We start from the raw sequence: 10,905 nt of genomic DNA, 5'->3' as shown, positions 1-10,905 counted from the left end.
GGGGGGCTAGAGAGGCTTGGCCGAGCCGCTCTGAGCCTTCCCCTGTCTTCCCTCCGAGCCTCCAGCTCCAGCAGCAGTCTACCCCAGAAGCTGCATACAGAGTACTCGCCCGCTTGCCTTCCGCGGGGCTGATCCCCCTCCCCTCTCTAGCAGGGCGGGGGTGGGGGCGAGAGAGGTATGGCCGAGCCGCTCTGCGCCTTCCCCTGCCCTCCTTCCGAGCCTCCAGCTCCAGCAGCAGTCTACCCTATATACAGAGTATGATGCTCGCCCGCTTGCCTTCCGCGGGGTTGGCCGGGCCGGGCCGGGCCGACCCCCCTCCCCTCTTTAGTGGGGCAGGGTTTGGGGTGGGGGCTAAAGAGCTCTGGCCGTGCCGCTCTCCGCCTTCCCCTGCCCTCCTTCCGAGCCTCCAGCTCCAGCAGCAGTCTACCCTATATACAGAGTATGATGCTCGCCCGCTTGCCTTCCGCGGGGTTGGCCGGGCCGGGCCGGGCCGACCCCCCTCCCCTCTTTAGTGGGGCAGGGTTTGGGGTGGGGGCTAAAGAGCTCTGGCCGTGCCGCTCTCCGCCTTCCCCCGCCCTCCCTCCGAGCCTCCAGCTCCAGCAGCAGTCTACCCCATAGAGAGAACAATGCTCGCCCGCTTGCCTTCCGCGGGGCTGATCCCCCTCCCCTCTCTAGCGGGGCAAGGGCTAGAGAGCTTCGGCCGTGCCGCTCTCCGCCTTCCCCCGCCCTCCCTCCGAGCCTCCAGCTCCAGCAGCAGTCTACCCCAGAAGCTGCATACAGAGTACTCGCCCGCTTGCTTTCCGCGGGACCGATCCCCCTCCCCTCTCTAGCGGGGCAGGACTGGGGGTGGGAGCTAAAGAGCTCTGGCCGAGCCTCCAGCTCCAGCAGCAATCTACCCCATACAGAGTACGATGCTCGCCCGCTTGCCTTCCGCGGGGCTGATCGCCCTCCCCTCTCTAGCGAGGCAGGGCTGAGGGTGGGGTGGGGGGCTAGAGACGCTTGTCCGAGCCGCTCTCCGCCTTCCCCCGCCCTCCCTCCGAGCCTCCAGCTCCAGCAGCAGTCTACCCCAGAAGCTGCATACAGACTACTCGCCCACTTGCTTTCCGATCCCCCTCCCCTCTCTAGCGGGGCAGGACTGGGGGGGTGGGTGGGAGCTCAAGAGCTCTGGCCGAGCCGCTCTCCGCCTTCCCCTGCCCTCCCTCCGAGCCTCCAGCTCCAGCAGCAGTCTACCCTATACAGAGTATGATGCTCGCCCGCTTGCCTTCCGCGGGGCCTGATCCCCCTCCCCTCTCTAGCGAGGCAGGGCTGAGGGTGGGATGGGGTGGGGGGGCTAGAGACGCTTGTCCAAGCCGCTCTCCGCCTTCCCCCGCCCTCCCTCCGAGCCTCCAGCTCCAGCAGCAGTCTACCCTATACAAAGTACGACGCTCGCCCGGCTTGCCTTCCGCGGGGGCCTGATCCCCCTCCCCTCTCTAGCGGGGGGCAGGGCTGTTGGGCGGGGCGGGGCGGGCTGGAGAGGCTCGGGCGCCCCCTGCCCGGCCCTTGGCTCCGCTCAAGCTGGGCAGAGCCGGGCAGGGCTGGGCGGCGAGAGCCGGTGACATCACCCTCAACGCCCACCCCCTGCCTGTGCCCAGCCTGGCTGCCCGCCGCCGCCGTTGCCAGCCTCGCTCCGTCCCTCCCAGCCTGCTTCCCGCCCTCCCGCCCTCCCTCCAGCAGACAACGGCGTGCCGGGGCGCTCGGCTTGGCAGGGCCGGGCTGGCGACGGCCTCTCCGGGCTCCTGGCAGCGGCAGCAGCGGCAGCAGCAACGGCGGCGCCGGCACCCGCAGCCTCTTCCTGCTCCTCCGCCTGCCGCCTCCTCCTCCGCCGCCGGGCGCCCCTGCGGGAGCCGCCCGCATGAGCCTCCGCAAAGGCGACAAGCCGCCCATCAGCATCCAGGAGCACATGGCCATCGACGTCTGCCCGGGTCCCATCCGCCCCATCAAGCAGATCTCCGACTACTTCCCGCGCTTCCCCCGCGGCCTCCCCGCCGCCGCCGCCGCCGCCGCGCCGCTCAGCCGGAGCCAAAGCCAGCGCCGCGCCTCCGCCTCGGCCGGCCCGCCCAGCCCCAGCCCGTCCGGGACGCCCCCGCCGCGGGACGACGATGAGGACCTGGACCAGCTCTTCGGCGCCTACGGCAGCGGGGACGCCCCGACGGCGCGAGCCCCCGAGCCCCCGCAGCAGCAGCACCACCACCACCAGCAGGACCCCCTTACCCATCCGCCACCCCCGCCGGCCCGCGAGGAGGAGGAAGAGGAGGCGGCCGACGGCTACGAGTCCGACGACTGCAGTAAGTCGGGGCGGGAGGGGCCGCTTGGGGAACCAAGGGGGCGCGCCTGGGAAAGGCTCCGGCGGCGTCGAAGGAGGGAGAGGGCGCCCGCGGGCGCCAGCGCCTGGGAAGGAGCGCCGTCGGGCGGGGGGGATGCCGGAGGAATTCCGAGGGGTTTGCGCTCGGGACAGACCTGGATGCAAGCTCGGGGGAGTTGTGGATGTGTGTGTGTGGGGGGGGGGGGGGACTGCGCTGACCGGCGTGCCCGCGAGGAGAGAGTGAGAGCACGTGTGAATCTGGGCAAGAGCCAGGGGTGGCCCCGTCGTGGGGGGAGAAGAGGCTGGACAGCCATTTGCCTGGAATGGTATATCGTAAAGTCTGCTTGAGTAGGAGGCTGGACTAGAGGATCTCCAAGGCCCCTTCCAACTCTTGTTGTTCTGAGATCCATACTCAAAATAAGGAGTGAGAATAATCAATCAGGCTTACGACCAGAAATTATGGAGGTTTTGAAGAAGAGACTCTGGATAGCCTTTTTGTCCAGAATGGCATAGGGTCTGTTGCTTGAGCAGGCGGGTTGGTCTAGAAGACCTCCAGGACCCCTTCCAACTCTGTTATCCTGCTTTCCATTAAAAGCTTTCTGCCTCGTGGCTGGGTCGGCTTCCTGGGGGCCAGGACAGACCCCCCCCTTGTCAAACTCTTAACGCGGTAGAAAACTTGAAAAGAAAAAAAAAGCCCCGCCAGCCTCTTGAAAACTGCTATTAGGAGGGTGTGGGGGGCACCAGAATCAGCCAGATGTTAGCCTGGGTTTGGCATCTGTGCCCCCCCTCGGATCGAGTCCTTCCTAAGAACCTGAGAGCCAGATGTGGTTTACTATTATTTACAGGTGGCGGCTGGATGTCAACTGATCCTAATCAAGCTGCCTTCTGCAATTGACTGACCGGGAGGTGGTCAACGCCCAATAGTGTTCAAGGGATGCTCCAGATCAGATACTCCAGATCAGAGATCCCCAACCTTTTGGGCACCACCAGCGGCCGGATCCGTGGAGAGAGGTTTTTCCACGGACCGGACGGTGCGTGACTGTGTGTGCTTGCCTGCATCCCACGGATGGGGCTTCGTTTGTTTGTGCGGACCGGTTGCTGGCATGCCGCGACCCGGTACTGGTCCACGGACCAGGGGTTGGGAAACCCCTGCTCCAGATGTTTAGGGATTATCATCGTCGTTCTCTTCCTTCAAAATCCCTGGATGTTTGCCGAAGGACCATCCCCCATAAATGTTCCTGTGGTCTCACGCACACCCGAAGATGCTTTACCTCTTAGCAAATGTTATTACTCGTCTTATTACCTTCTATTATTAATAACGGTGTTAATCGTACCATTATCACAATTCATGCCGTTAATAAGAATGGTACCATTATGAATAATACGTGTATTATTATTAATAGTGCATTCATAATATTATTTTCCTTCTTATTATTATCGTCCTTATTATCCTCTCTGCTTGATATTATTATTATGGTTATTATTATTAATTTGGTGCTTTGCTTGGACACAGAGAGCTGCTGCACCGGGGACAAATTCCTTGTGTGTCTAATCACACTTGGCCAAATAAAACTATCCGGATGCTTTTCTCTTCTCCAAATGCCTCCAAACTCTTGGAGTTTGCTACCCTCCCCAGCTGTTTCTCCCCCCCCCCCGGTCCTCAATTCTCCGATGTCTCCGCCCTTTGGCCCCCCTGCCCCCCCTTGCCCTCCCCGTGGTGTCCTTGCAACACTGAAGACCACCTTGGGCGGGACAGGCTGGCAAAACACTGCGGCACTCGCCAACCCACTGCCCTGTGGCCACTGCAGCGAGAAAAAAATAGCTTCCCGGCTTTTTCCCTTTCGGATCCAGCAGGAAGGGATCTCCCACCCCCCACCCAACCCCCCGTCCTCAAATCCCCCTTTCCTAGGGCCAGGGTTTTGCTGGAAACACACCGGTTGCTCCTGTTTGCAAAATCAACCGTGCGTAGTGCAAGACAGTTGGGGTGCAGCCGGAGCTGGGAGCAGGAGGGAGAGAGAGAGAGAGAGAAAGGGTTGAGGGTGCGAACCTGCATCTAGCTGGCAAGGATAATGGGATGGGTGGTCCTCTGAACCGGTGGGGAATCTGGAAGCTGAGCCTTGTTCGGGTATGCTGACCAGGTTTTCGGGAGCTGCATTCCTGGTGATGGCGAACAGGTGTGCAGGCTGTTTGTGTCGAGTGTTGGGCTTTCTTAACGCAAGGTGTCAACACCCAGGATGCTGGGGAGGGGGGGTGTCTGAAGACCCTGATAATCCTGTGTGTAGAGATTCAGGGAAAGCAGAACAATGGGGCTGAAATTTTGTTGGGAGCACAGAGATGCTAAGTGTCGAGGGGGAAAAAAAATCACCACGTTTTAAGATTTAAATTTCTTTCTGTTTTAGTTCTGTTCACGAAGAACATTGGCAACCCCAGATATGAAGGGGAGTCAGGCCTGGATTGGGAAGGGGAGAGAGGAAGAGGAAGGCGTTTTTGAAAAAAGGGCTGTTTGGGATTGGAGAGAAAGGGATCCGGGCTTTTTAAGAGAGGCGTTATGATACAAGGTTTGGCTAGACCAGCGGTTCTCAACCTTTTTAATGCCGCGACCCCCAACCGGTCGTAAGTCGAGGACTAAACCGGTTGTAAGTCGAGGACTAAACCGGTCGTAAGCCGAGGACTAAACCGGTCGTAAGTCGAGGACTTTCCCTGCCCGGGAGCACCGTGCATGCGTGGTTCCGCTCCCTGCGCCGGCCGAGGCATAGCTGGCAAGCGGCAGAGACGGAGCAGGCCGACCACCAGCTGGCCCAGCTCAAGGGAGGTAAGGCACCCGCCGGAAAAGGGGGAAAAAAATGGCGGACAGCCTTGCTTGGTGACCCCCGTGAAATGGTCGATCGACCCCAAATGGGGTCGCGACCCATAGGTTGAGAACCGCTGGGCTAGACCCAGGAAGAGCCAGGTTTTATTTATTTGATTTATTTATATCTCGCCTTTATCATTTTTATAAATAACTCAAGGCAGTGAACACACACATACACACACACACACACACACACAATGTTCTTTCCTTCTCCTGTTTTCCCTAGAACAACAACCCTGCGGGGTGGGGTGGGTTGAGAGAGAGAGGGACCGGCCCAGTTTAAGTTCACTTTCTCTCTGGAGAAAGTCATTGGGTGTGACTGGGGCTTTTCGTCCTCCCTCCGCTCATCCTACCTCACAGGGCTGTTGTGGGGGTAAAATTCAGAAGGGAATCACCCAAATGAGTAGAAGTGAATTCTGGGGGGAAATATAAAAACGGAACAAACCTAAATAAAAGGTATTTATTTCCTCTCTCGGATTTCTGTCTCGCCTTACCCTAGATTTCCCCCCTCCCCAACAACAGCCTTATAGGGTAGGATGGTTGAAGTTGCTGATTTTAATGATTTTAAGTGCTGTGTTGCATGTTAAATTGGGCCATTGATGTTTTCTGCCAGCTGAATAGTGAATAATGAATAGTGTAGACCTATCTTCCTTCCCTGCCGTGATTAATAACTTTAATTGTTTCCCCAATTAAAAACATTTTTAGCCTCTTTAGTCTGGAAGGCAGAAATTCAACTGGCAGTGTTGTAGCATTACAGCAGGGGTCTTCAAACCCTTACATTTCTTTTTTTCAGGCCAGGAAACTGGAAAATTGGAATTCCGGTAACTTTAAAATGCGTCGTGGGCTAAATTTAATCCAGCTCTTTTTAGCATTTTTTAACCACTTTAAAACATTTTTTAATACTTTGGTATTTTTAATGGCAACGTATGTTTTGAATGGCAAGCCGCGCAGAGTCATTGACTAAGACGGGGAGGTGGGGGGCGGGGCTACAGAAATTGAGCAAATTCACACATAATAAATAAATAAACCCTTCCAAACTTAATTTTACCTCTGGGGAGTCCTCGTCTTACCATCACAACAGCCCCAAAATTTCCGTCGCCCGGCGAAACGGTGGTTAAGTGGATTTTGCCCCATTTTACGACCTTTCTCGCCACCGCTGTTAAGTGAATCGCTGCAGTTTGTTACGTTAGTCACACGGGATTCTGCAAACTGTCTATAAATATGAATCCGTTGTCCCGCATTCGAATGTAAATCACACAAACGTGGCGGGGATGCTGCCACGGTCACAGGCGTGACCAAACGGTCTTCTTTCCAGCGCCGTCGTAGCTTTGGACCGTCACTAAATGAAGCGCCGTAAGTCGAGGACGGCCTGTATTTGCAAAACCTCCTCATCTGCACTTCCAGCCAGCCTGGAGTAAATCTTCAGTGAACAAGTAGCAAAGAGAAAACTCTGCTTTAGATCCTGGAGAAGATTCTTAGGGGCTTCCAAAGGTATATTTTGCCGTTGTGTTTATTCAAGGCGGTAGTTCTCAGTAAGGCTTTTACACGCCGGCTCTCTAATTACTGGGGTATAAAGCAGGACTCGCTGCAGAGATGCGAGATAGCAATCCTTTTTCTCCCCTCAAGAGGATTAGCAGCTTAAGTTTCTTTTTTAGAAAGGAAGATACGGTGCAGGGCTCCTGGGATTGCGAGCTCGCTGCCTCCTTGTGATCAGCGGTGTGCGTGCGGCTTCCGAGGAGTTGTCGCTTTTCACACCCAAACCCAGGCAGTCCTTGACTTACAGCTGTTCGTTTAGTGACCCGTTCGAAGTCACAACGGCATTTTTAAAAGGACCCTGGTTCCCACTTTACCACCTTTGCAGTGTCCCCCGTGGTCCCGGGACCGAAATTTGTTTGCTTGGCCAACTGGCTCACATTTTACAACGGTCACAGCGCCCCGGGGGGGGTCGTGGGATCGCCTTTTGCGACCGTCTGAGAAGCAAAGGGCGTGGGGAAGCCAGATTCATTGAACAACCACGTGACTAACGTAACAACGAGGGGGTCCTTGGTGCTCTCTGAGCTTGGTGGTTTTCTTGCAGACGTTTCGTGACCCAACTAGCTAACATCATGTGTGCTAGAAGAGACAGGGGTTTTCAGGGAGGAGGAGGAGGAGGAGGAGGACTGTGGGGGTCCTTGGTGCTCTCTGAGCTGGGTAGTTTTTCTTGCAGATGTTTCATGACCCAACTAGGTAACATCATCAGTGCTAGAAGGAAGAGGGGTTTGTGGGATGGAAGAGAAGGGGGGGGAGGACTGTGAGGTTCTTGCTGGTCTCTGAAGCTTGGTGGTTTTCTTGCAGACGTTTCATGACCCAAGCAGGTAATGTCATCAGGGGTTTGTGGGGGGGAGGAGGAGGAGGAGGAGGAGGAGGAGGAGGAGGAGGAGGACTGTGGGGTCCTTGGTGCTCTCTGAGCTTGGTGATTTTCTTGCAGACGTTTCATGACCCAGCTAGGGAACATCATCAGAGTTAGAAGAGAAGGGGGGTATGTGGAGTGGAGGAGAAGAAGGGGAAGAGGAGGAGGAGGAAGGAGGAGGAGGACTGTGGGNGCCTCAAGCAGGACTAGAACGTATCATTTTCTGGTGATTGGCCCAAAGCCAGCCAGATGGCCTTCATGTCTATGGAGGGACTAGAATTCACCGTATTCTGGTGATTGGCCCAAAGTCACCCAACTGGCTTTCGTGTCTAAGGTGGGACTAGAACTCACCTTTTCCTGGTGATTGGCCCAAAGCCAGCCAGCTGGCCTTCATGTCTATGGAGAGACTAGAACTCACCGTCTCCTGGTGATTGGCCCAAAGTCACCCAACTGGCTTTTATGTCTAAGGTGGGACTAGAATTCACCGTCTCCTGGTGAGTGGCCCAGAGTCACCCAGTCAGCTTTCATAGCTAAGGCAGCACTATAACTCACAGTATCAATGTATCCTATTGTCAACTTTGAAAATGAGTGTGGCTACAGCCGTTTTCCCTACACATTTTCTGCTTTATTTGTCTCTCTGTCGGAGCCGTGACACCCATCTATCTTTACTTTTTATTTATTTATTTATCCTTTTTACAAATAACTCAAGGTGGCAAACATATCCAATATACCTTCCTCGTCCCATTTTCTCCACATTAACAACCCTGTGAGGTGGGTTGGGTTGAGAGAGAGGAACTGGCCCAAAGTCACCCAACTGGCATTCATGGCTAAGGCAGAACTAGAACTCACCGTCTCCTGGTGATTGGCCCAAAGTCACCCGGCTGGGTTTCATGGCTAAGGCGGGACTAGAACTCACCGTCTCCTGGTGATTGGCCCAGAGTCACCCAGTCAGCTTTCATAGCTAAGGCAGCACTATAACTCACAGTCTCCTAGTGATTGGCCCAGAGTCACCCAGTCAGCTTTCATGGCTAAGGCGGGACTAGAACTCACAGTCTCCCACTTTCTAGCATGATGCCTTGCTTAACCACTAGACCAGACTGCCCCCCGATATTCTCCATTTTTCAAAACATGGGTTTTTGGGGGATGGGGGGGAGTGCTCCTCTCCAGCCAGGGACTGTGGCACAAAAGGGCCTTTCTGTTCATTTGTTCCTTGTGCCACATTGCCCGCCCGGTTGGCAGTTCCAAGTCGCAGCCGTTCATCGTCGGATTTTGGACAGAGAGCAATGACGCCGCCGAGATCTTGGCAGAGCTGGGGCTGGCATCGGTATTAGAAAGAAAGGATGAAAAATTGTGAGTCCTTTGAGCACAGCAGGACACTTTTTCAAGGTTTGCAGCCAGGTGGGGGGAATATAGACGGCTTGGAGGCAACGGGTGGAAGGTTTTGAAAAATGCCAGCAGCATCATTTATTTAAGCACTGACCTGATGGTCTTGGATGGAGAACTTAATTTTTTTTTTCGTAAAGAAGGCAGCAGCATGGCTGGAAGAAAATGAAAGAATGCAGTCCAGTAGGAAATATGATTCTGAGAATAAAAGTGGCGTGGCATTTCCTGGGAATAAAGCATTTGGGAGAGAGAGAGAGAGAGAAAGAGAGTTAGAGAAAGAGAAAGAGAGTTAGAGAAAGAGAGTTAGAGAAAAAGACTTAGAGAAAGAGAAAGAGAGAAAGAAAAAGAAAGAAAAAGAAAGAGAAAGAGAGAAAGAAAGACAGAGAAAGAAAAAAAGAGAAAGAAAGAGAAAGAAAGAAAGAAAGCAGAGAGGAAGGAAGAGAAAGGAAATAAAAAGAAAGAAAGAAAGAAAGCAGAGAGGAAGGAAGGAAGGAAGAAAAAGAAAGAAAAAGAAAGAAAAGAAAGAAAGAAAAAGAAAGAAAGAAAAGAAAGAAAGAAAGCAGAGAGGAAGGAAGGAAGGAAGAGAAAGGAAAGAAAGAAAGAAAGAAAGACTATAACCAGTTGTTTTGGTGAGGCTGTTCTATTTGGCATTTCTCTAAGCCCTAATGCAAATTGTTTATTTCTTTATTCATTTCATTTATATTCCACCTTTATTGTTTGTATAAATAACTTAAGGCGGTGAACATGCTTAATGCTATCTGTAGAACAGAATATTTGCAAGCTCAGGATTGCATTGAGGGGGTCCTTGTTGCTCTCTGAGCTTGGTGGTTTTCTTGCAGACGTTTCATGACCCAACTAGGGAACATCATCAGTGCGAGAAGGGAGGGAGGGTTGTGGAGAAGGGAAGACGGGGAGGGGGAGGACTCTTCCTCTCCACAAACTTCTCTCTCTTTTTCCCCCCAGATAATATTACCTAGTTGGGTCATTAAACGTATGCAAGAAAACCATCAAGTTCAGAGAGCACCAAGGATTCCACAATCCTCCTCCTCCTCCTCCTCCTCCTCCTCCTCCTCCTTTCTAGAACTGATGATGTTACCTAGTTGGGTCATGAAATGTCTGCAAGAAAACCACCAAGCTCAGAGAGCACCAAGGACCCCACAGTCCATTTCCTCTTCCTCCTCCTTCTCCTCCTCCTCCTCAATTAAATTTTTAAACTGAAACTAATCAAGGAGAGAAGCAACCTCGAATTAAGGAGAAACTTCCTAACAGTGATGACATTTAACCAGTGGAACTACTTGCCTCCAGAAGTTGTGGGTGCTCTATCAATGGAGGTTTTTAAGAAGAGATTGGACAGCCATTTGTCTGGAATGCTATAGGGTTTTTTTTCTGCTTGAGCAGGGGGTTGGACTAGAAGACCTCCAAGTTCCCTTCAAGCTCTATTCTGATTGATTGATTGATTGATTGATTGATGGTTGATTGGTTGGTTGGTTGGTTGATTGATTGATTGATTTTGTCAGAATCCCTGGCTCCTGCCTTTCTCCAGATGGTCATCCTGTGGAGCCAGCTCCTCCACCTTGATCAGGGAAGGGTGCAACTGATTTGTCAGAGTAAAAAAGTGATTCCTCTCCTGTTGATAAATGTTAAAAAAGGAGAATACGGGGGACTTTTTAGAAGCCAAAGGAAGGAGCGATCACTTTACTCTGTAGAGATTTACACTCTCATTTTCAGAGCAGCTGAATTAGGTAGAAGCCCCTGGTGATCACAGAGACTCCGAAAAGTTGTCCCTTTTAAATTTATTTGTAATTTTATTTCACTTTTCCAACACACAGTACATGAGCAAAGGTTGCTAACAGTTTGTGCAGTCGCTCAGGAAAATATCTAGCAGTCTCCTCAACCAAATCCTGTTGGGATTGACATTTTCGATCAATAATCAGTTTTTTT

At 53.3% G+C, this 10,905-nt stretch overlaps 1 protein-coding gene across 1 annotated transcript in view; it reads left to right on the top strand.

The window, feature by feature from the left end:
• Positions 1-1,891: 1,891 nt before the first annotated feature.
• Positions 1,892-10,905, top strand: part of LOC107299133 (double C2-like domain-containing protein beta) — an 87,194-nt gene continuing 78,180 nt past the window's right edge. The window contains exon 1 of the mRNA XM_015828500.1: positions 1,892-2,324. Within this exon, the coding sequence (XP_015683986.1) occupies positions 1,892-2,324 (433 nt within the window). The remainder of the gene's footprint in view (positions 2,325-10,905) is intronic.

The sequence above is a fragment of the Protobothrops mucrosquamatus genome, unplaced genomic scaffold (assembly GCF_001527695.2).
Source record: "Protobothrops mucrosquamatus isolate PMUCROS unplaced genomic scaffold, P.Mucros_1.0 scaffold4586, whole genome shotgun sequence".
In the NCBI taxonomy this organism is placed as follows: Eukaryota; Metazoa; Chordata; class Lepidosauria; order Squamata; family Viperidae; genus Protobothrops; species Protobothrops mucrosquamatus.
The sequence above is the reverse complement of the archived record's forward strand: the minus strand, read 5'-3'. Positions and strand labels throughout refer to the sequence as shown.